Here is a 25,614-nt window from a genome sequence, read left to right on the forward strand (position 1 = left end):
TAGTTTGGTTTAAACCAATCTGCAAGAGGAGCCGGCCCCAGCTGAGGTGGCATGGAGCCATCAGCTCTTGCCGCCCCAGCTGATCATCTCTTGCCTCCCTGCCACATGCAGATCCTGGGGCCAGCTTCTTCTCCAGCGCAGAAGCCAAGTCAGTCCCAGGGGGTGGGCTGGCTTTATTTTTATCAGTATTTTTACTTGGGTCTATTGGACCCGAAAAAATTCAGGATTTCTGAGAAATTCTGGATCTGAATATCATACTGGAATTTTTTGGAAATATTGAAATTTTTCTGGGTCCAATAGACCCAAATCAAAAAATACCAGGGGTTTTTGCACACCTCTAGTGACCACCCTTGTAATACAGGGTAGCAGTGCAATTGCTCTGATAAGCTGTTTGCACAGAATCAGTGGTTTTCCTTCATTTGAGCAAGTGCATGAATGTCAAAATCAGATTTTGGTGAATTAACTATGCAGTCCAGTACATTTACACTTTCTAAGCTCACTGACTTCAGTGTTTAGGGCTGCACAGTAAGAGAACAATGAATTTAAATAATTGTGAGGGTCAGCACCAATGCTCCCTCTAAGCTGTGGAGTCTTGTGAGCAAAAATTCTACTTTGTGAGCTACTGGCAGTAAAGTTGTGAGCAAGCGATTTGGCTACTGCATAAATTAGTTTATTCTGAAGCCATCCTTCCTGAGCTAAGACAAACATCTGTGAGCTGGAGGCTCACACTAACTCAGCTTAGAGGGAACACTGGTCAGCACCGTCAACAAGCTTTTTCAAGTCATAACTGATCACTGTAAATGCATCAAATCCTTTAATTAGAGCCAATATTTCAGATCAGATTACTAGAATACTAAATGCATTACGGGATACTGATTATTTACACTGCAGTTTTATAAAAAAAATATGTCCATAAAAAGAGACGTGAATCAGTTGTGTTAAAAAAAGAAATGGTCCCAGTTTAAATTAAGCAAGCATTTAACATGCTTGGGTCTTCATCACTTTCTGGCAACTGGCCCATAATGGACTGGGGGATTTTAATGTTTCCAGGGGCAGGATATTTATTGTGCAACTGGATTAACACGATTTTCCTTCTCATCAATTTTATATTCATGTTTGCAGCATTAAAACAGCCTTTCAAATCTTGCTAATGGTCAAATATGTTTTAACGGCCAAAAATAATTAGGTGTGGAAAAAACAGAACTAAATATTTTCCTGTCTACAGCTGCAAGCAACCTGGAGCACAAGGATGTTGTCTCAATTTTCATATATGCATTTTGAAACTATTTTCAAAATTATCAAACTGATAGATTAACAGAGGTTGTTAAAATATACTGGAAGATCAGAGTAGTTAATGCAATGTTTATTCAATGTACCTTGCATTCTTGAGTATATTCTAATTGAGGGCTGTCTGGAATAAAGTTCAGAAAATCCTGGAATGACATTAAGAATAACAGCTATTAGTAAATATTTGTACCACAATCTTGTGCAGAGTTCAGCATGGCTAAACCAACTGATTTCAAAATGTTTAGGCATGCCTAACTCTACATGGACTGACCAAAAAAACAGGCATAAAAATATGTCAAAGAAGCCACCTGTAGGCCCCTTTTTCCTTTAACACCCAGCTTTCCATCTAAAGGCTCCCTGATCTTTACTGACAAGACTGGGAATGGAAGAAATAATATCTGTTAACAAGTAAAGGTAAACATGAAACAGATTGTATTACAAATTACACCCATAGATAACACAGCAAATTCTGTGATGAATGTAAAAAATAGCTAACACATTAAAGAGGGACAGCCATGTTTGCTGTAAAAAAGGACGTCTTGTAGCACCATAAAACTATTGGTTTTATTGTGACATAAATGTTCATTAACTACAGCTCACTTCATCAGATGCATGAAATGTATCCTAAATTAGCAGTTTATATAAACTATGCATACACGCTAAAAGGAAAACTGTTAGGGGCAAAAAGGATACAGCAATTTAGCACTTCACTGCAGACCTCACATGTATACACGAAGAGCACAGTTATTATTCATAACAACAGAAGCTGACAACACACACCTTGCTATGCTAATTTAACATGTGCAGTAAGAGAGACAACATTGGTTTCAATTGAGTCCTAAATGAACAGAATCAGAATTACTGATCTATTCAGCAATTTCATACTGAAGTCTCCCTTCAAGTCGCTTAAAAAAAAAGAGAATGAAGATAATACAACTTGATCCAGTTTTTCTCATCTACATTTCCTATTCATTTCCAACATAGTACCTGCACTCTTCAGCCAACATTAAACTGTCACTGTGTATTAACCTGGCTTGCTGCTGTGCCTGTAACTCTCATGCATATGTATCTCCTTCCCCTATCTTCTTAGACGGAGCACAATGAACGAATATAAGTTGAAAATAAACTCCAGTTACCCATGTTGTAAAATACAGCTGCCTGGGTTAACTGGATTTAGTTTCAACCCCACAAAACCGAGATTCTAAACTATGGTTTAGTCCAGGCTAAGATTCTAACTGTGGTTAACCTGGGTACCAACATTTGTACATAATAGGTAACTGGAGTGTGATTTAAACCAGGATTCCTTCACTGGAAGGAAGGGGAAGGAGGCAGGACTGAGGCACCTGTCCGAGCAAGGCAACAAGCTAGATACATGCACAATGTTGGCTAAATCTAATGTCTGAATGTAGCTAGCGACTAATATTATCTAACTACATTTAAATACAAAATCAGGTGGGTATCAAGTTCATTGTGCTTGTGCATATTTTCCAAGAAAGACATTTCTTACCACACTTTTTTGTGTTCTTTGGACAGCCAGTATCTTGTTCCCCAAAGAAAACTTGATGCACTTCACCTCCCCTTTGTCTTCCATTCTGTGAAACAGAGAATTACTAAAGAAGTTTATTTGTATTTCGATCATTTATTTCAGGTTGGAAGCAGGGTTATTTTTGGGCAGGAACGCACAGGAATGGAGTTTTGGCTAGCTTCAGAGTTGGCCATGCCCACTACAGCCAAAACCTCTGCGCACGTGGCTACAGAAGGAACGCCTGGAGAGCGACCCCCCCCCAGCGACTCTGAGGCAGGCAGGCCGGGGGGGCCCTGGAAGGATCGGGAGGCATTTAAATGCCTCCCCGTGCCTTCCCCGGCCTGTCCAAGGGCCAGCTTGCCCAAGGGCCGACTTGCCCGGGCTCCCCGCAGCTGCGGGGCGCCTGAGCAAACCAAGGGAAGGCATGGGGTTTGGCCTAATATGCTAATGAGCTGTGCCATCATCGGTGTGGCCTATTATGCTAATGAGTTCCTGCTGGGCTTTTTCTACCAAAAAAGCCCTGGTTGGAAGGGTACACAAATGTGCACGTGTTTGCATGTGTGCAAACACTTTTGAAGGAGAGCCTATATACTCGGATGGCCTAATATATGTGTGTCTGTGCATGCACACACACATAAGTATGCACACATCACCGTGACATCTCTGCAAAAAGGTGTTTGGCTGCCTAATGTTAGGGCAGATTATGCTCCCTCCCCTTCAACACTGTTGCAGCAATTTATTTTTACTTCTAAGAGTGAAAGGCAATTAATTAGATATATGGAAGGAAATAAAGAGATGATCCAGTGAGATGCGGACCTAAGGGACTCAATAAATGACCAGCCTTTCTGTACCTCTGCAGAAGAGAAGAGCACTCAAGGCCCTGTTCATTGGCCTGCCTGGCCTAACTGCCCTCCAGCTATCCATTAGTGGCTAGCTGCTCTGCAGAAGAGCAAAGGAAAGACAGAACAATCATTTCCTTTGGCATACTCCTGCCTACTTGATATCCAAGTGCAAACTGGGTGCAATACAACAAACAACTGGGAGCAACAATACTTAGAGCTCATGTAAGCAAGTAGCATGAACATATTACATTAAGAAGTCTGATAATCCCACTATTTGTAACAGCACAATGTGAATCAAATGGGTTATAGTACACACTGATGCTCTACCACTGCAGTTGTGGCTGTATTTCAATGTTAGATTATTAGGCTTTATTTATTCTATTATAATAGAGTAATAGAGCAATACCCTCCAGACAAACGATTTTAGAAAATTAAAAAATCAATGAAAGTAATACACTCAATATATTTACATAAGGTTCTTATTATCTATAGAAAAATATGTTCTATAAAGCTAAAAGTTTAAATATACAGTTTTAAATAAAATTTATTACCTGAATGAGATAGGACTGCGCTCTTCCAGACCTTTAACCACCACCCCAGTAGCTCCACCAGATCGAACAGCAAAAACCTAAACAGTTAAAAAGTTAAGAAAATCTGGATTCAGTTGCAGTTTGGCAGCTCTGAAAGTAACTGGTTTCCAAATTAACACATCTGTTTTTTGCTTAAAACTTCCTCATTTTAATTGCAGTGCCGGCCACATGACCACGGAAACGTCTTCGGACAGCGCTGGCTCTTCGGCTTTGAAAAGGAGATGAGCACCGCAACCCTAGAGTCGGACTTGACTGGCTTTCAATCAAGGGAACCTTTACCTTTTTTACCAACTAAAACACTGATGATTTAGTTTTATTCCTAATTAAAGGCTGGTGACCCTATACAGAAAAAGCTGTACCAGCCATATGTATGCTTGTGATCCGACCTCGAGCGTGGGGCCTTTCACCACCAGTTCCTCCCTCCAAAATTTGATGCTAGCATATGCCAGGTGAGCAGAAATTCTCAAAGACTGACCATCATAAAGCACTCCGCGTAAAACTGCCTTTGAACATCATCCCAAAGGTGTACAGTTAGTATAGAATGGTGTACACCAAATTTTGGCAGCTAGTTCTGCATTAGCTCCATGGGCTGCAAGTTTCCATGTCCAGTTCAAGGAATTTCAAACGGCTTTAAAGCTCTTCACATCAAGTAAACACACATCTATGAAACCTCCCTACATCTGCTAAAACATATATTCCTATTTAACGGGGATCAATTAATCCTTATTTTCCAGTAGTTGTACCTATTTTTCCCTTTGAATCATGGCTTCTTTCCCATGAACTGGATTTCTGAGTGGATAATTGATGTGCGGGGTTTTTTCTAGCTTAAGCCTGCCATTTTTCATGCTAGAGCCACTGGACTCTATTTGGAACTGTTCATACAGATCTCAGGACTATTAAATTTGTCTTTAACCAGAAGAGACAAAGGCTTTACAAACAGTACAGGGCAGGCGATGTCAACATTAGTTAAACATACTGTAGGGCAGGCAAAGTGGCGCCTCCAGCCATATGCAACGATGGGAAGAATTTTCAAGCAAATATTCTTGCTATGAAAATACGGACGGTACAAATAGGTCCCTGTTTTTATCCCTTGCCCCAGATCCAGAAGCACCGTGGAATTGGGCGCACGACAAACCGATCAGGCTGAGAAAGGGGGAGGCGGTGGCGGGAAGACTCCGCCCCTCCCGGCCCTGACTCACCTGCTTATTCGCCTCGTCGAAGAAGACGCAATTAACGGGACTGGCCTTCTCAAAGTGCACAGGCCGCGCGCACAGAGCCAAGTAATAGTCCTGGGTCGCCGCCATGGCCAGCAGCCGGGAGAAGGACGAAGGGCCCAGGCGCTCGGAGCCGGCCGCTTCCTCTCGGCTCCCCGCAAGCCGGCGACTGTGCCTGGATTTACGTCTTCCTCCCGCAGCGTCTCACAACCGCTTCCTGGTTACACGCCCTTTGCACATGACCAGGGAGCTGCTGGTCTCTGTAAATGGAGGAGGCCGAGGCGAAGGAGGATTTTACTGTGTACAGCTGAAGGCCTGAAGAGGATTGAAAATTTCACTTTCTTATGTAAAGCAGTCGAGGCTTCCTGTATAGCCTTGCAGGAGGATTAAGGTAAAGGTTCCCTTGCTCGAAAGCCAGTCGAGTCCGACTCTAGGGTTGCGGTGCTCATCTCTGTTTCAGAGCAGAAGAGCCAGCGCTGTCCGAAGACGTTTCCGTGGTCATGTGGCCGGCATGACTAAACACCAAGGCGCACCCTTCCCACCGAAGTGGCACCTATTTATCTACTTGCAATGTCTTGCTTTCGAACTGTTAGGTTGGCAGGAGTTGGAAGTAGAGACGGGAGCTCACTCCGTCATGAGGCACACTCGGGTCTCGAACTACCGACCTTCCACAGCCTGCAGCTAAAAGGATCCTGGTGTATTAGAACAGATCTGTAGTAGCAAAATGCCGCAAAGACCGTTGCCATTATAACACAAGTACAGTAGAAGCCTAGCAGTTGAAAATTTTCCTTCAGTTTTCTTTACCCTCTTACACAGCCAGACGGCTGGCAAAGGCAGAGGTACCTGGCACTGTAAGTTTAAAACGGTACTACTTTGCAATATTGAAGGCTATTGCTTTGGTGTTTCTCCTGCCTCGCTGTTTGCTTGACTCCCAAAGGCTCAAGATCCATCTCATGGGCTTCTAGCCAATAAAGGTCAACTGATGATGATGACTCCCAGTCCTACGGGCAGTCGGGGTGATGTTTCCTTCCACCAGGAAGCTAATTGCCCTACCCCATTCCTAATATTAGCTGTACTGTTCCTACTTTTATAGAGGTAGGGCAGATAAAATAAGTATTTTGACAGTAAAAATGATCAACAAAGCTTAACTAAGGACATCTCGAACAGTTCTAAGCTCTAGTAGCAGAAGCTCTTAACAAGGCTGTTTAACACTTCAAACAAAGCCACACTTCCCTGTTAGGACATTCTTTGGAAAACTACCAATCTGTATGTGTTCCAAAGTGTGTGTGTGTTTTGTTTTTTAATGAAGTCGGTATTCTGATACTTTACATGCTTTTTCTTTAGTCCATCTTTTCCTTCAGTGCACAGAGTATTACCCACTTTAAACTTAATTTACTACAGGGAAACTGTTCCTGTACCAAAGGAGATAGATCAAGATGGGTAGCTGTGTTTGTAGCAGTAGAAAATAGCAGTGGCACACAAAAGCTCATACCTTACCCCAAATCTTGTTAGCCTTCAAGGTGCTACTGGACTATTGCTTTTTTCTACTGACTAAAGGGATTGTTCTGAAATCTTAACACATGTATCGAATACATTGTGTTGTGTTGTGTGGCCAGCTTATTGAACCTCATTGGTGGCAGTGCCATACAATCTGTTGATAGAAGTACCAATTGCTCTTTGGGGGACTATTAGATGATACTGAACCAAATTTTGACTTACATCTGTATAGACGCTTGACAAAAATGTAGAAAGAAACACTTAAATCTGCTAACACTTTAAAAAGACCTAGAAAGAAATAGAGCCATAAGATGTCATGTGTTTATTTCACTTCCCATTTTCAAATGAAACCAGCATTTTCACAAGCTGCTCTCACACAGCAACATAATCTCATTACAGCATCCTGAAGGACAAAGAGAAAACCTGAAAAGTTAAGGTGAAAATACAGTGGTTGAACCACACTACTGAAGTCAATCTTCAAAATGTTTCAGGGAATGAATGACCCTTTCTGATAGTGGCCTATCAGAATTAATTGGATTCAGTTACACATAAATACACTGAAAGAGTGAAGAGATGTACTGTTCTTGGGAGCTCTTCAATACTTTCATATACAGTTTGTAGGGACGTTCATAATATGCAGGGCTTTTTTTGTAGAAAACCCCCAGCTGGAACTCATTAGCATATTAGGCCACACCCAACAGCAGAAACTCATTAGCATATTAGACCACACCCCGGCAGTGTGGCTCATTAGCATATTAGGCCACGCCCCATGCCTTCCCTTGGCTTGCCCGGGCGCCACGCGCCCCCATGAAGGGAAGGGAAGGCCAGTTTAAAAGGGCCGGGGAAGGCACGGGGAGGCAATTAAAAGGCTCCCCCCTCCGGCCCCCTTGGCTCACCTGCCTTGGAGTCGCCCGGGGGGTGGTGGTGTCGCTCTCCAGGCCTTCCCTCTGTAGCCACGCACATGCGGAGGTTTTGGCTGTAGTGGGCGTGGCCTACTATGAAGCCAGCTGGAACTCCGTTCCTGTGCGTTCCTGCCCAAAAATAGCCCTGATTATATGCCTCCTGAATTGTTCATATACATACCAACAACATGGTTTACTTATGATCTTTAAGTGGAGTAATGAATTGCAACACACTGTACTCTTAAATAAAATGGATGCTTTTGATTTCACTCGTTATATATCTACTATGAGAAGGGAACTATCACCTCAGATTTAGCAATTAGGGTTAGAAAGGTTCTTGCAAACATTCTCTATTCTTTTTACATAATTTAGATTTTCCCCTTTGAAGTTACTCTTGTCTAAGCTGTCTTCCCTTTAAATACTGTTCAGTACAAATATTTTTGCTCTTGCCAATTCAGAATAAATTCTCTTTATCAAGTTCAATATTTTAAAAATTGACTAAAACTATATTATGGTCTGAAGCTTAATAGGCCAACAGTTACATACTGAATATTTCTACATATATTCTTATTTTGTTAAAACTTTGGAAAATATTTTAGGCATTTTAATGATAAGTATACATTGTCATTTATACCAAGATGCTTTTATTTCAATTTTTTGAAAAATAGTAAACCTACATTACTAAATCAAACAGGTCAGTACAATAAAATTGATCTTCCCTTAAGCATGTGCACTAAAAATTTTAGAAGAAAATCAAACTTTTGAAAATTGAGTACCACTATTTAATCAAAGAGAGGGAAAGATCATCTAGCACCTAATTGTAGTACATGTCCGAGTTTAATCTGAAATTGTCACCTTATTTTGGAAACTACTCACACATTCAGTTTGCTTACACTGTACCTGAAAATTTTGCCAGATTGAAAAGACATGACTATTCCATTCTTTCAGGGCAAGATGGGTAAGTCCCAGTAGCTTAATATGAGCTTTTCTAAAAAATTGACACACCAACACATATTCCCTGAAGTTTCATTTATGGCATTCTGAGTTGACCACAATTTCTGTTGCTTTTGGCAAATGACATTTAGTCACTGCTGCACTAAATGATGGATGCAAGAAACATCTGAGTTCATTCAAAATGTTATTTGTTGCAAAATATTGGTGGACCCTCATCATCATTTGAAAATGAAGACACCTTCTTCCCATGATTCTGTACGTGATCTTCATTTATTTTCTCCAAAGCTTCAATCTGTAAAACAGAAAACACATAGAAGTCTTTAGGCATTTTTTGTGTTGGAATTTACTGTATCTTTAAATTTGTACTGGGGGAACAGGTAGCAAGCAAGAGGAAAATCACTGCTGCATTAGCACAGACTACATACAATGTTCATAAAGATCTGAGCACAGGAGATTAATTATGCAAGCCCAGCTTTACAGTGGGTCCTACAGAAGTCTTTATTGAAAACATTTCTGTGCTGCCTTTCCACCCAAATGGGGTTCCCAAGGTGGCAAGCAGAATTTATAAAATATTTAAAGAATTCAATAAAAATACATGGATGTACAAACACACATAACACCTAAACCATGGAGGAGGGCCAATAAGGGTCACTGGGCATAGGACCAAACAAAAACAAATGTTTAATGAAGATACCACTTGCAGGTCCGTTAATTAAATTCAGCAGCAGGGACCCACAATATATCAGTAGTGCACAGTCTTTAAAGACACATCTGTAATGTTATCCTCTCTTTCACATGCACACACTCAAAACAAAAACACTAGGTACACACAAACATCTGACCATACCTAAGATGCTTTTTGCTGCTGACCATTATACTTAAAGTGTCAGATTATGTCTACATACACCATAAATTTTTTGTTCTTGCCTTCTAAAATAGCCTTCATGCTATGAGGTACTTCTGTCCCTCGTGCTATTTATTTTATACACAAAACTGCAAGGAGAGATCTGGAGGGAGGTACCACCAATATGAAGATAACATCCAATCCTATTTCTCTGAGTCTGAAGTTCTAGAGAAGGTAATGGGATGGATGAGGACCAGTAAACTGAAGCTCTGCCCAGAAAAGACTGACGTGCTGCTGGTTAATAACAAAGCTCTAGGGTCATGATGGCGCAGAGGTTAAGACGCCGAGTTGCAGACTGGAAGGTCTATAGCTCGGCAGTTTGAGACCCTAGTGCCACATGATGGAGTGAGCTCCCATCTCTGGCCCCATCTCCTGCCAACCTAGCAGTTCACATGAGCATAGAGACGTTTTCGGGCAGCGCTGGCTCTTCGGCTTGGAAACAGAGATGAGCACTGCCCCTAGAGACAGATTCGACTGGCTTTTGAGCAAGGGAAACCTTTAGGGCTGAGGATTCAGCCTGTGCTATCAGGGCACTCTCCCCCGAAGGATTAAAATTCGGATGATGCTGAGGGGCACGCTGCCGGATTTTGGCTACAGTTGAAAGCTCAAGGTTTGTCCGTGGGACACAACACCTTTTCTCAGCTTCAGCTAATAAACCAATTACAACTGTCCTGTGATCTGGCTATGATGATCCATACTCTGACTGCATCCAGGTTGTTGTTGTTGTTCAGTCGCACGGTCGAGTCCGACTCTTCGCAACCCCATGGACCAGCTCCCGCCAGGCCCTCCTGTCTTCCGCTGTCCTCTGAAGTTGGCTCAATTTCATGTTCGTTGCGTCGATGACACTGTCCAACCATCTCATCCTTTGCCGTCCCCGTCTTTGTCCTTCAATCTTTCCCAGCATCAGGGTCTTCTCCAGTGAGTGCTCCCTTCTCATTTGGTGGCCAAAGTATTTGAGCTTCAGTTTCATTATCTGGCCTTCCAGGGAACAGTCAGGGTTGATTTCTTTTAGGATTGACTGATTTGATCTTCTTGCAGTCCAAAGTGCTTTATGTAGGATTGTTTTTCAAAACTGTTCAAAAACTTCAGTTGATCCAAAATACAGCAGCCAGGTTTTCTCTGTTGCTGAATACAGAGATCACATTATCCCTCTGTTGAAAGGTCCACAGTGGCTAGGTACACCTCAAGTGCTAGTTTTTACTTTTAAAGCCCTAAACAATTTTGTGCTCTATGCCTGAAGGATCTTCTCCTTTGTACTGTCCAATCCATCAGTTTAGATTCTTTTCGCAAGCCCTACTCTACGTGTCCCTGCCTGCAGAGGTGAGGTACTGTTTTCATTACCTGCTTCTAGCCTGGGTTATGGATATAACTTCAGATTGTGTAATGTTTTTATGGCTTCTTTGTATACATATATATAGAGATAACAGAACTGCCCTGAGCATGTCTCTGGAGAGGTTGCATATAGATTTCTGTAAATAAAATATTACAGATATTTCATGAAACATAACAGAATCATGTCATGTGTCTTATTTCAGCAAATATCTTTCAGTTTGCAAGTTTAAGTGACAAAAAACAAGCTCTTTCCCAACATCCCCCCCCCCTTACCTCAGCTAGAAAGTCTGCTTCATTGTCAGCTGTAAAACTTAAACCCGAGACAGCACTGAAGAGCTCTCGGTCACTGAGTGCTTCAGATACACCATTCTTCTGGAAGAACTTTAATTAAAAATAAAGAAATGTTGTTTCCCATTATTCATGTAGATGTACCATATTTTACAATCTTGCTACCACTTTTTTCAATTTAACAGTACATACGAGGCTGTCATATACCAAGGCAGACCATTGTTTCATCGGACTGACAGCAGGTCTCAGGCAAAGAAAGTTCTTTCCCAGCACCTACGATTTCCTTTAAATTAGAGATACCAAGAATCAAACCTGGGATCTTCTACCAACATGGACAGGAGGGGCCTCTCCCTATTCTTTTTAAACAGGTATTACTGTGGGTACACAACAGCACTTTTACCTAGGTTTTCCACCCTACAGCTGACTCTTTGACCTGCTCTCGCGCCTTCCCCCTGCCTGAGACACACTATGTACAAGAAGGCTTACATATCTTCAGGAAGGTGGCTATCTGTGCACATCTTTGGATTAGAGTCAGGACCCTGGATCAAGGTATGCTTACGAAGTCTTACAAAAATACCCAAAGTTTACACTTTGATTACCATGACTGTTAGGTTGTTTGCATATTTGTTTAAGACAAGCACCACAATGTAAAAAAAAAGCTAATTACAATTACACATTTTAATTTTCACTCTTTCCTCTAAAAGACAATTTTGCTACCTCCTTCTCCTTTAAACTAGAATTACTGCTAAGATGTAGTGTGGAGCAAGTCATAACACATTATTTGAAAACAACTTTTTTTGAATATGCAGCGCACAAATGATGCAACAGCACAGGTTCTATTAGAGAATATCACAGTTATCAAATGTCTTACCTGTGAAACATTCCTGCAGTCTCTGAACAAGAACTCAAGACCATGTGGATGGGTTGGTTCCACAGACTGACTCACATCGATTAACCACACCTAAGGTAAATATTAGAAGTTAGCCATATTTGGGTGTGAACATGTAAAGACACAGTTACTTTCTTCCCTTTAGACTGTGCTCACCTGTCCGCCATGCCATAGCATGTTGTACTCGCTCAAGTCAGCATGAACTAGACTGCACTCTTTATATAACTGCTGCATCATCTAAAAGGAAGCAACAAGTGATTATTAAGGCATTCTTCATACAAACTAAGAAATTATTTAAGTGTATGATAAATGCAGAACATACTTAACAGGAAGGATAGTATCAAGTATCTATTTATTTCTCAGAGTCAAAATGTCTTCCAAATGGAAGTACAACATAAACAGTATGAAATATTCGTGCTAGCTAGTATATCTGAATCACTGGCACAACTGTGAATGATTAACAGATGGAGATGTGTAGAAACACCCTGGTAATTCCTCTTTCTACTAAAGCTAGTTAATACAGTTTTCTGTACCACACAGAAAAGCTACAATTCTTAGCAATGCTAGCACAAGTAGCACTACAGAAAGCACACCAAGCAAAAATTACTGGTTCCACCAAACATGAGCCTTCATGTTAAATGGTTCCTTGATCCCAAACTACATTTTACTTTTAATTCTAGCTATCTCTGTTCATTAATTAATTAATTTATTTATTTAATTACACTTATATCCCGCCCTCCCTGCACGCGGGTAAAGGTAAAGGTTCCCTTGCTCGAAAGCCAGTCGAATCCGACTCTAGGGTTGCGGTGCTCATCTCCGTTTCAAAGCCGAAGAGCCAGCGCTGTCTGAAGACGTTTCCATGGTCATGTGGCCGGCATGACTAAACACCAAGGCACACAAAACGCTGTTACCTTCCCACCGAAGTGGTACCTATTTATCTACTTGCAATTTCTTGCTTTCGAACTGCTAGGTTGGCAGGAGCTGGAACTAGAGATGGGAGCTCACTCCATCATGTGGCACCCGGGTCTCAAACTGCGGAACTACTGACCTTCCACAGCCTGCAGTTCAGCATCTTAACCACTTGAGCCACCGCAACTCCATCTCTGTTCATTAAGTAGTTCTAATTTTCATTAAACAGTTCTGATCTTTTCAGTTTTTACAGATCAAAGGCTAATTTTAAAAGCAGATTCTACATTTACATGAATTATTCATTATTTATGTTGGCTTAGATCCAGAGTGTTTTCGTGGGCATAAGGACTTCTGCCTTGACACCACAGAGGAGTACAGAGGATGCTACTCTGAATAAAAGGCAAACTATATAAAGGAAGTCTGCAATAGTTTTGAGACAATAATAGCACTGAACTTACATGAAGAACTTGGTAGTAGGCTTTTTTCATATCTTCACTACTGAGTTTTACTTCTTTTAGTTTAGGAGCTGGAACTTGATCCTGACCAATGAAGGACATGACCAACACATGTTTTTTAAGGGTTACCACTTGTGGACAAGGAATGCCTGCTTTCCGCATTCTGTAGAAAAGAAAAAAGCAACAAACCACTTTAACAGGTTTTCAGCAAATAAAAAATTTATTCCAAAACCTTCTTTGACTCAGAAGTTAATACAGGGTGTTTGTGTTTCTGGGGCTGTGGTCACACGGAGCATTAGCCACACTACAGAGACGGAAGGCGGATTTTCCGGGCACGATCACAGCGCCACATCTGGGAAGCGTAGAGCTCCCGTAGCGAACCCGAGGCTTCCCGCCGAAGATGCAGGGTAAAAAACGAGTACCTCCGAGGTACTCGTTTCCGGAAACCACGGGGCAAGGGTGGGCGCCTGATCGCGTTTCCGGTGGTAGGTCGGGGCATCCGGCACCCACCCATGTTCAAGTCTCCACGGGATGCGCACAAGCACCCAACGGCGCATGCGCACACTTTGTTTAAAAACAACACAGCCCCCTCCTCTTCTCCATACCCCCCCCACTCCTGGCTCGGCCTACTCGAGAGGAACTCTGCACCGGGCGGCAGAGGGGAAGGTGCAGGGGGGCGTGGCGGGAGGGCGGCCCGACTGAAGCTCCTCCTAGAGGGGACCGGATGGAGGACAGAGTTTGCATTCCTCTGCAGCCCTGGAAGGGGTTAAACCCGCGGAGCCTTTTGCTAGTGAGGCCACTTCTTTGCCGCGCGGCAGGATTGTCCTGTGATTGGCACCTCCCCCCTAACCACGGGACCTCGACGGGACCTCTATGGGACATCTGATCGCATAGCCGCGCGTTATTTTGCTCCGGGGCAAACAGCCACGCTTCCCCCCTGCATTTTCCTGCCCATGTGACCGGGGCCACTGTTGTTGTTTTTTGTGATAATGTATTGACATCTATTGATTATATCAGCCATGTTGTTATAACTTTCTGGACCAAAAACTATTGTCTTGAAGTCAAGCATTGATGTGTGTCAACAAAACAGAGACTTAAAGTAAAATAGCAGTTGTATGGCAGAATACAAATTCAGTGAGGAATGTTAGAAATGTAAAAGTTTCATGTAGAAAAGACAGTGTTTTCACACAAGATAAATGGTCAAAGCAAGCCTGGCTTCTCTGCTGATTTACCAGACTTGATCCTGAAAAGTACTACAACATATATCCAACCATTTCTATACCTTGTTAAGTTGTGCATTTCTTTTTCAGCCCACATGCGGATTATCTTTCGTGGATTCAATTTGCTGAAACGGTCTTTAAACCTATAGTCATCCTTTATATACTTATCACGATTCTTAAATTCATTAAGGGTCGTCTTAAACACTTTTATGGCACATTCCGAAGGTACAGGTACGGCATCATCGCCCAATCTTTAGGAAAAATAAAAATATTTTAGGTGTCAGCATACAATTAATTTAAACCAATCAGTAAAATGGAAGCAGCATAGATGAGAAGTTAATTCATCTGCAGTATTTAAATATTAATTGGCTTGTGTGACGACCCCTTAACTGGGGAGTTCTGGTTTTACTTTAAAATGTTCTTTATGTTTTGCTTTACTGTGTATATCCGGCTGCCATCAGGAAATTTTAAGGCTTTCCAAACCTTTATAATATAATATTTCTATCACTGGGTAGGTAGGTCGAGGTTTTAGGCTTTCATGAGGGTCTATGTGTTTCCTGGGAAGTATTTCTTTCAGAACTGGTATCTTAAATAAAAGTAGATTGATATAATTCGTAAATAATATGGTAGAACACTGTAACTAGGAATGGGTAAATACTAAACAATTGCTTTGGTATTTCACACACTTTTCCCTTCACTGTCAGGGATCTTGGCATGTAACTTTGTAACTTTAACTCAAGGTCATGTAAGTTCAGTGTTTCTCTCCAGGACATACAGCCTTTCCTAAACTTTGTCTTCAATTACTTTCATTTACATTTTACTATTCTCTCAGAACAACCTCAGCTGTTCTTAACTGCACACACACAAACTGCTTCTCTCTCAGACTTCAGAACGAACTACCTGACTGTTTAACTGTCCTCATCAACTGTCACTCTTGACTGACATACCCGTTCATCCACTAATTTTTACTTCCAAAACCCCTCTGTCACTCACCAATCACACCACACTTGCCTCTTCAAGCACTCTAGACTATCACATGCAACCAAACTTTTAAAGAGACACACACCCATAAACAAGGAATCGTTATAGCTTGATTCAGACATACTGTAAATCCATAACTTAGTTAACTATGGCTAGTTTGTGAAACCAGGATTCTGTGGGCAGACAATCATTCAATCCTGGCTTGTCTTGACAAATCCTGGTTGTAGTTCCTTCATTCTTTCTTCCACCTTCCTTGCAAAGAACTGGTTGCTATTCCAGCTTTATTGCAACACCAGCTAAAGAGCAAAGCTCTACCACAGAAATAAGTCATTTATTGTTGGCTGGTGGCAGTATAACAGTGGGCAAACTGAACTCATTCAGAACAGAAGGCAGTCACTAATTCCCGCTCCCTCAGCTGCTTTGCTTGACTAACCCTTTCCTTACACCAAATCAGATTACACAAAGTCACTCAGATATCCAAGTATCCAACAAGCCCCCACCCCGTTTCATCCACAACCAGCAGCATTACCTCACATTCTGCTGTTGGAGCTTGACTTGTAGCCATGGACGCAGCAAGGCAGGTCTGAGAGCAATGCACTGCCCATACCTTGCCTGCAGCGGTATGAACAACCGGGGGGGGGGGCATGCTTCCCACATCTTTCACCTGGGTCCAAGGCAGCCACCTGCTGCTACCTTGCATAGGACAGTGAAATAAGTTCAGTTTTCTTTGACTGATGGAGTGTGACACCTTTCCTGCTGCTTTCAAAGGACAAGACGACTAATAACGAAAGGCGATGAAAGGTAAGAGCAGTTTTGATTCTGAGAAGCTCTTGCCAGGCATCTCTAACCTTAGGAGAGAAAGTGAAGTGCCATGCCAGGATTCCTGTCTGTACATTATGAGAAACAGTTTACAGTAACTGTGCTTAATAAACCACCTTCAGATCCTGGTTTGAGGTAGCTACACTAACAACAGTTAATGGATAGGATTGAATTCAAACAATCAGCTAACTTCTGTATAATTAAAACTGTACCTTTATGTAATATCTGAACCAAGCAGTGTCTCCAAAGTAATGACTCCACCACATGCCAATGTAGCTCATTTTTTAAAGAAAACATGCTCTATGTTCAGCATATTTCTAGATGTAAAGTGTGCACTCAACAAGGTTTTACTTAATTTCCATGTATCCACACCATTTTTTAATGTTGTTTTTGCTCCAAGGAGGTCAGAGTGGCATACATGGTTCTCCCTTCCCTATTTTTCTCCAAAATAACCCTGTGAACTAAGTTCACCTAGAGTCATCTATAAACTTCATGGCTGAATGAGATTTGAACCTGAGTCTCCCCAGTCCTAGTCTCTGACTAATATACCACACGGGCTTATATGTCTGCAACGTATTTGAAAGGGGGGGAAAGCCATGGAAATTGTGGACTCATCTATTTTGACAATTGTAAAATGTAAATCAGCAACCAATGTAGTCCATATTCTCTGCTACTCTCCAGTTGCTCCCAGTTTCACACACAACTTATTTATTTATTATTGCATTTCTATCCCACCCTCCCCGTGAATGGGCTCAGGGTGGCTTACAAACAAGGGCAACCATGTGCCAATATAAAACATTAAAAACAGAATAAAAACAACCATAATTAACAATGATAAAGTGCTCAATGATGTTCATCATGCAGATCGAATCAAGATGGTGACCTATAGATATTACCCAAAAGCCCGATTCAGCGGTACCAATCCATCGCGATACTGTGGCAAGATCTTTATAATGGGCCATCCCATAACCCCGTTGTTACCACAAAATAGCTGGTGGTATTTTTGTTACCACAAAATAGCTTAAACACTACAACCCCATGAAAAAGGTCATACCTTCCTCCATTGGCATGAAACACAACAGACTCTTTTCCAGTGCTTACACAGCCAGTGATAGTCTCCAGCATCCCAGAATTGACCATCTTGTACAAAAGTAAGCGTGTTTTAGGATCTACTGCTTTTTCCTGCAAAAGGAAGAAAAGTCTGTCGCTATTAACACCATATGTTTCTGAATATTTATATTTCATTATGTCTCCTAGTCAGTTTATTTCAACTGACAGCATTTTTGATTAATCTGCAAACATGTTAAATTAAGACCAGTTCATTCAGATGTTTTAAAGATAATCTCTTGCTGGATTTTCTCCACTGACTACTTCTCACATATACCTTCAGAGTGGAAACATAACATAGGCCCCGGTAACACGGAGCATTAGGGACGCTAGAGGGACGGAAGATAGGCGGATTTTCCGGGCGCGATCTCACCGCCACATCTGGGAAGCGTAGAGCTCCCGTGGCGCACCCGAGGCTTCCCCCCGAAGATGCGGGGTAAAAAACTAGTACCTCGGAGGTACTAGTTTCCGGAAACCGCGGGGCAAGGGCAGGCACCTGATCACGTTTCCGGTGGCATCCGGCCCCCCCCCATGTCCCGTCCCAAAAAGGCTATTTCCCCCCCCCCCCAAGTCTCCATGGATGTGCACAAGCACCCAACGGAGCATGCGAATACTTGGGTTAAAAGAAAAAACCCCTCCGATCTGCTTCTTTGCAGCGCCACAGGAGTGAGGTATGATCGGGGCTTCCGGTCTGGCTAAGATGGAGGACTGAAGCGTTTCGCGATCGTGCGAAGCGAGCGACGGCCACTTTTGACAGTTTGGGCAATATACAGCCCAACGCATCACTCCCCAGCGAGGGGGGGGGTGTGACCGGGGCCATAGCTCATCTCTTATCTCTCAAGGAATGCTACCTATAAAATCAGAGACAACCATACCAATCTACAATATCTTAGCTGAAACAACATGTTATTTCTAGCTTTCCTGTATAAACTGCTGAAAAGGATCTAGTTTTGCACGCAGCTCACTCAGGAAGTTTAACAATTTCCTGCATGGCTGACTGATGAGGACTTAAGACTTAGTGACTCTTTCCTATAACATAGTTCTAGCAACAATGTCATAATTCTAGCAACAAAATTCTAGCAGTCAGTAAGGTAACAAGTTAGGCTTGCAAAACAAAACAAGTTTACTAGTTCATTAAAAATGTTCTATATCTTGATGCAATGGTTTATTTCTGTTTTGTATAGAAAATAATAATTTTTTAAAAATGTTTTATATCAAAGTGTCACTGAGCAACTTGGACAGTGATTTTGAGGTATCAGCACAGTATTAATTCATGCCAAGTGTCATTACCCTGTAAAACTATGCAATTTTTTTCCATTTTGTTCAGTGCAAAACAGTAACTAAGACATACAGCAGTAGAATGCTCCTTCTTCTCATGAAGCCTGGCACTACGACGCTCCTCAGAGTATGCGTGCTGCTTTAAGGCATTGAAGACATGATTGGATAGTTTTAGATCCATACCAATTCCATCACCAACTTGAAATTCAGGAGCAAACTGCAAAGAGACATGAAATTCAAAGACTGAGGTCATGTTTTCAAAAGCATCTGAATTATTTGTCAGAACAACTTGCTAAGAGGGGAGACCCTACACTAGTACTAATATGCTTACCGGTGTGATTTATCATATTTCTATCCTGCACTCCCTGCAAGGAGCTCAGACAGTAGACATATTTCTACACCAATCCAAAGATTATCAAGTCCAATACGATTTCTACAAAGTCAGGTTGGTTTTCTTGCTGATAATATTGGGGGAGGGACACCTTACTGTGAAACTGAAGTTAATTCTTGATGAAATACTGGGATCAGCTATGCTAGTGAGATAGTAAGCTGTGCTAGCTCTGTGCTGGAAGGTGCAGTGCTCCATGCAGTTCTTCCTTTCTGCTCCACTCCCTAAGAGGCAAAAGTATTTTAAAAACAAGCACATAGAAGAATTTTAAAGAGAAATATCTGTATTGGTTACTGCATAAGTGTTGGAAATCATTAACATGGGGCACAGAAGAAGAAGAAGAGATTGGATTTATACCCTGCCCTTCACTCGGAGTCTCAGAGCAGCTTACAAACTTCTTTCCCTTCCCCTCTCCACAACAGACACCCTGTGAGGTAGATGGGGCTGAGAGAGCTCTGAGAGAAACTGCCCTTTGAAGGACAGCTCTTGTCAGAACTATGGCTTGCCCAAGGTCATCCTGCAGCTGCAAGTGGAGAAGTGGAGAATCAAACCCAGTTCTCCCAGATTAGAGTTTGTGCACTTAACCACTACACCAAACTGGCTCTGTACACCAAACTGTACACCAAACAAGGGTCAGTGCTGCTTTTAAGTACTCCTTCCACTACAGTTACAGGTAGTGTCATGGGTTGGTCTTGACGAACTTGGTGCAGAACTTACATTTTCCATCCGAGCAGTATTCTTTCTTCCGCATACAACTTCATCATGTTTGGTAGTAATATCTTTTCCTTTTCCTATAAAGCCCTTTTTTGGAGTAGTAGTGGGTTTATCTAGAAATAATTTGAACACACGTTCTTATTCAGTAACTATAGCAGATATACGGTTTCATTATCTTGACTTGTGAGGCAGAAAAAAAACCAACCTCTAACCAGATGACCTTATATTAACATTTGTTTAACCAAGTCTTAGAAAGCATTCTGGATTACACTGTGGTCTCCTATTGTTGAATATTTGTCTACAACAAAGCTACTCCCCTCTAATCCTTATTATGGTAAAGTGTATCATTTGTAATAGTCTTTTCTATACAAAATGTTTTATACTCTTGGACAAAAAAAGAAAGCATTCTGGGATAGTAATCAGATTGATGCTATCAATTTCAGGCCTAGACAAAAACATAAGGTTAAAAGTCTGACAAAAGTCTGTTTTTATGCCTTGATTTGTCTATATGGTTTGATTTAGTATTAATAGTCTCCATGTCATTATTTTTGCTGTTTAGGAGCTGCCCTGAGCAGACCCCTGGAGAGGCAGCCTACATATTTTCTAAGTTAATAGTAAGCAAAGCTCCATTAAACACAAGGGCTTTTATTTAGCAAAATAATTTTAGGTGGGTAGCCGTGTTGGTTTGAAGCAGCAGAACAAAGTTTGAGTCTAGTGTGCACACGATGAAAATACAGTACCTGCTTCACAGTATGTTTGTTAAGTAACCTGAGACACGCCACTGACCTCAGTTCCTTATTTCACTGTCTTACAGGTTGAAATAATTACTGTAGAAGTGACAGACTTTATAAGGTATTAATCAAGACTCTACCTGCTCTATATGGATCATGCTGAGTATCCTGCCAGTCAACTTCATCTTCAGAGCTCTCACTGTCTTCAAAGGGATGCACCTTCCGATAGTTCTCAAAAGATATGGACACTTGAGAAACAAAAATACAAAGAGGTGTTTGACTACCATGTATTTCCCATGCCTCACACCTCTAAAAGTTGAGACAACAGGCAGAGTTATCCTAGCAAAGCAGTCATGACCAATAATGTTAACCTTTGCTGTCGCCATTGAACTTTTTCTCTTCACGGCGAAGTTGTGCATCGTACTCTCTGTCAAATTCCATTTGAAGCATCTGAGCCAGCATCAAATCACTAGAAGTGTCACTGTTCTCCCCAGTGATAAATGGTGCTTCAACAACCCTGGATATGATGGACAAGAGTAAAATGGTGTTAAAATGTCAAGGGACCAGCAATCTAGCCTTGCCATTATTATTGCAGGAAAATCCGCCTATCTTCCGTCTCTGTAGCGTGGCTAATGTTCCGTGTGACCGCAGCCAATGAATGACAAACTGAAAAGAAACTTCTGCTCTCAGAGAAAAACTTGACAACTCTTCTCTTAATTCAGTGGGAGGATCAGACTTTCTTTAGTAGAGTCCTAAATTAAGAGAGAGAGGGCCCACGTCTGCCATTAAATAAAATAACTTCCAGCCACTTGCCTCCTTTAGGGGTGGCAGGTGCAACATGGGCTCTGAATACCTTTAGCAGCTGCTTTATCTTCCTTCTCTGGATGAGGGAAAGTGAAGAAAGTCTTTCGAAGTGATACTCTCACTTATTGTGGCACCCCTTCGTTGTTGGGGGCTGTCTGATGTGAACCCCTGTGTTTCTTCCTGATAACAGAATATGCTGAACTGCTTCCTCATTTTGAGGAAGCCCTGCACTAAGTGTAAGAATAGGGACTGCCAACCTAGCCGCACCATCTGCTGCTTGTCACAGAAGAAGGAAGTTGATTCTGCTACTTTGTGTAGGTACCTAAGAAAAGAACACGTGGTGCAATTTATATGAAGCAAAATGATTCCTGACCCCTTCTACCATGCAGCATTGTTTCCACCTAGTACAAAGTATCTTCACAGCTCAGCATCCTTCCATACCAAGTGCCCTCTCCATGGGGTACTTTTGTTACCTTCTCTCCAACTTAAAAAAAAATGACAGGCAGGGTTAAGGCTGCCCTCTTTGCCTCAGGCACAGAAAAGCCTGGTCCAGCCCTTGTAGTGACCATTACAGCTATGTCAGCTAACTGAAATGACAACTTTCAGCCTGCACCAATGTATGTTTACTCAGGAGTTCCAGAGATTTAAAGTTGGACTTCCAAATCAGAATGCAAGGAAAATAAAGGAGTAACTCATCTGCTAAGTCTAAAGCATTTATAAACAAAGATGATCAACTTACGACACCACTTCTGGAAAAGCAGTGTTTTCTTCTTCCAACTGCAGCTCTTTAGCTAGTTGTTCACTCATGACATCAGCAAGGGAGCATGATATTGCGGTATTTTTAGGAGCTCCCCATGGACACTGCAACAACAAACAACAGATATTTTATATTTGACTTTTCCTTAAAATAATTTTTTTAATTATTGCATATTCCCTTGAATTGATATGCAGAAAACCAATTAAAGTTGTGTTACAGAAAAATTCCTTTATATGACACCTACTCATACTATTTTCAATACTGATAAACAAATTGCCAGTATTTCCAAAGAACCCTAATATAGGGAGCAATCCTGAGTGGATCTGCCTAGATCTATAGCAGACCTACTTTCCACTGAATAACATGGGTCTTAGAAGTAATGTTGTCATAGCTCTTTATTATCCAATACATTTAGAATTTTAAAGTCCTACTTTTTAAAATACCCAGTTCTTCAGCTGCGCCAGTTATAACTTGGTGACTGGTTAACTATGACTGCAATCCTAAGGGAACTTTCCTGGGAGTAAGCCCCACCAAGTGATAACTGGTGAAGCTGAAGAACTGGGAATTCTTAAAATTGGAAGTTCAGTTGGAAATTCATTAACACATCAAGAATTACAACTGCATCTCCTTTTGAAAAAACCTCTGCCACACTGATTTAAACTGAACATATTGGCCTACACAAGCTTGGACCAAACCTATTCAGCAACTGAAATTGCAAAAAGAATTGTTGAACAGTTAGATCTCCCTGTATGATTGGTTCACAAGTTGTAGAAAACAGACTGTAAACTGACTGCAGAAAACTGGACAACAGAATATTCCAAACTGATTTAGTGTACTAGAGTTAAAGAATAACTGATTAATTTCACATTTAACTTACTTGAAAAAACAACACCTTAGACTTGGGAGAAGAGGGGAGAATTTGGTTATGTTTTGCTTAAAACACATTTCAATTGCAGGATCTGGCCCTGTTAAGCATGGTGAGCACTAACATTAGAATCCTGTGTATCTTCACTAAAACAAGGGTACTAATTAGTAGTCTAGCTATTTGGCAGTGCTAACAATTAGCAGATTATAACTCAATTATAAAAGAACTCAGCAAACAAGTTTTAGAATTAACTTACTCAAAGTTCTGTCCCTTCATGACTTCAATTAGTACACGTTTTTGGTTCTACTAATTTTAAATTAACTATGATTGACTTTTTTTCTTATTTTGGACATCATCACCAGGGTATCCTCAACAATACACATTCATTTCTCCATAACTTCATGCACCTGATGAAGCATATTTTGCTGATGCTACAACAGAATACTTACAGAGCCAACCTAAAGAAAGCTGAATTTAGAAAGCTGTAAATTTTCTTCTCCTGCCAACCTAGCAGTTCGAAAGCAAGAAATTGCAAGTAGATAAATAGGTACCACTTCAGTGGGAAGGTAACAGCATTCCATGCGCCTTGGTGTTTAGTCATGCCGGCCACATGACCACGGAAACGTCTTCGGACAGCGCTGGCTCTTCGGCTTTGAAACGGAGATGAGCACCGCAACCCTAGAGTCGGATTTGACTGGCTTTCAAGCAAGGGCACCTTTACCTTTAAGTTTTCATAGGATGGCACTGTCAGCCCTTAATGCACTACTAGACTCTGTTCTTTTGCTGAAACAAATTAATTATCTCTCTTACAGTTCTCTTGTGGGTTTAAGTTGTGTGACAGGGAGAAATCCAAAAACAAAACTCCACCTACCACTACACCTCTATGCCCGACTAAACGTCACCTGATTATCACACTTGCATTCTATCAGAAAAAGGCAGCAATATTTCAGAAATAGGGTGTAAATACAAAGGCCAATACTTTCAGGACACAGAAACTGCACATCCAATTCTCGAACAAAATCCAATAGTCCCAAATCTTGAGGCCCGGTTTAGGGATACCTAAAGTGACATAGTTGTTTACGCTACTTCTGGGGTTGCAAAGATTATTCGCAATGAGTTTAACTTCTTGCTTTCTGATAAATCCCCTGAAATCACTGCACCTGTAGCCGAGTTCCTCTCACTTGTATGGAAGCTAAGGGCAAGAGTTTTTAACACTTAGTTCTTAATGTACAGTTTTACTCTGGGATGTTATTCTGAATTTATTGTTTTTGACCTTTCCCCCCTCTACTACTGTGGTATAAAACCCTCAGTTTTATCTTATTTTATCTTCCTGTAATATCATGCTATGCCAATAAAGGTCTATGATGATGATTTCTGGGGAGACACCATTTTTTAAATGCTCTCCCACATAACTTTCTAGAAGTTAAAAAAACCCAAAAAAACAAAGTACGATCCCTGCTGTGTTGATTTTCTAGGCGGAGAGAGTTTCTGTTTAGGTAAACAATGCGCCCTCCCGCCCAGCCCCGCCCCCCTCGTCATCCCCCCCCCATCACAGTCCGAGATGGGAGAGTCCATTTCACGGCAGGCCTCTATCATTTCACTCGCTTCCTACCTAGGCCAGATCGTGGGGTGGTGGGGAAGGGTTGCCAGGTCCCTCGAAGACACCGGCGTGGGGGTCGGGGGACGTTCTGGGACACCCCCACCCCTAACTGGGGAATGGCAACCCTGGGTGGGGGACCTTTCTGATTCTGCCTTTCCCTGAGTCACCCAAACCCCACTTTCCCCCCTTTACTCACTCACCTTGCTCTGAGGCCAAATGGGGGCCTGGCTCGCCTCGGCTGAGGGAGCAACAGCGGCGACTCCGACAGGTTCCATGTGAAGAACAAACAGGAAAGGACGCTGTGAAAAGAGAATGGAGAAGACGTAACCAGGAAGACCTGGCAAAACAAGAGCTTCTTCCGTCTTCTCCCCGGCTTGCCCCAGCTGCTCCCAGCCCCTGCTCGTCGGCGCCAGTAGCTCATTGGTCCCCGGAATGCACTTCCCTCCGTGCGTCACGATCACTTCCAGCGGAAATAGTCCTCCACCTCTTCTGGCTGGGGTAGGATGTGTCACAGAGCCTCGTTACCCTTCGCAGCTCTGGCTCTGCTGATAATTCCCTCCAGCACCACCACCTTTATATTCCCTTCTCCTACTGCTGTTTTCCCCTCCTCAGGAAAATATTCTTTAGGCTTCAATGACTTTCTTCCACTTTACACCGTGCACTGTATCTGATAGATTCTTTTGAACTATGGTGCTGGAGAAGACTCTTGAGAGTCCCTTGGACTGCAAGAAGATCAAATCAGTCAATCCTCAAAGAAATTAA

General features: G+C 41.9%; 2 protein-coding genes across 2 annotated transcripts in view; both read right to left on the reverse strand.

Moving 5' to 3' along the window:
* The window catches only part of LOC107121414 (chromosome unknown open reading frame, human C18orf8), a 30,267-nt gene extending 24,656 nt beyond the window's left edge, over window positions 1–5,611 (reverse strand). The window contains 4 exon segments of the mRNA XM_015424327.1: window positions 1,377–1,433; window positions 2,795–2,879; window positions 4,206–4,282; window positions 5,444–5,611. Of these exon segments, the coding sequence (XP_015279813.1) occupies window positions 1,377–1,433; window positions 2,795–2,879; window positions 4,206–4,282; window positions 5,444–5,548 (324 nt within the window). The 5' untranslated portion in view covers window positions 5,549–5,611.
* Window positions 5,612–8,514: 2,903 nt separating this feature from the next.
* RIOK3 (RIO kinase 3) lies at window positions 8,515–25,290 on the reverse strand. Its single transcript, XM_015424324.1, has 13 exons — window positions 25,053–25,290; window positions 22,370–22,491; window positions 21,198–21,343; window positions 20,967–21,074; window positions 20,099–20,208; window positions 19,067–19,210; window positions 17,663–17,790; window positions 14,871–15,059; window positions 13,592–13,751; window positions 12,381–12,461; window positions 12,207–12,296; window positions 11,321–11,428; window positions 8,515–9,103 (listed from the first exon to the last, which is right to left on the reverse strand). Exons 1-13 carry the CDS (start codon window positions 25,125–25,127, stop codon window positions 8,996–8,998), a joined length of 1,569 nt encoding a protein of 522 aa, XP_015279810.1. The 5' UTR covers window positions 25,128–25,290; the 3' UTR covers window positions 8,515–8,995.
* Window positions 25,291–25,614: the final 324 nt, after the last annotated feature.

This window comes from Gekko japonicus, unplaced genomic scaffold (genome assembly GCF_001447785.1).
Source record: "Gekko japonicus isolate JY-2015 unplaced genomic scaffold, Gekko_japonicus_V1.1 scaffold2628, whole genome shotgun sequence".
Lineage (NCBI taxonomy): Eukaryota > Metazoa > Chordata > Lepidosauria > Squamata > Gekkonidae > Gekko > Gekko japonicus.

Bases quoted from the DNA above. Each gene is read 5' to 3' on its own strand.
- RIOK3 (XM_015424324.1), bottom strand. From the start codon at position 25,127: ATGGAACCTGTCGGAGTCGCCGCTGTTGCTCCCTCAGCCGAGGCGAGC. The intron at 22,492-25,052 runs GTGAGTGAGTAA...TTGTTGTTGCAG, and splicing joins CCATTTGGCCTCAGAGCAAG to TGTCCATGGGGAGCTCCTAA. The intron at 11,429-12,206 runs GTAAGACATTTG...TTTTAATTAAAG, and splicing joins ACTGCAGGAATGTTTCACAG to TTCTTCCAGAAGAATGGTGT.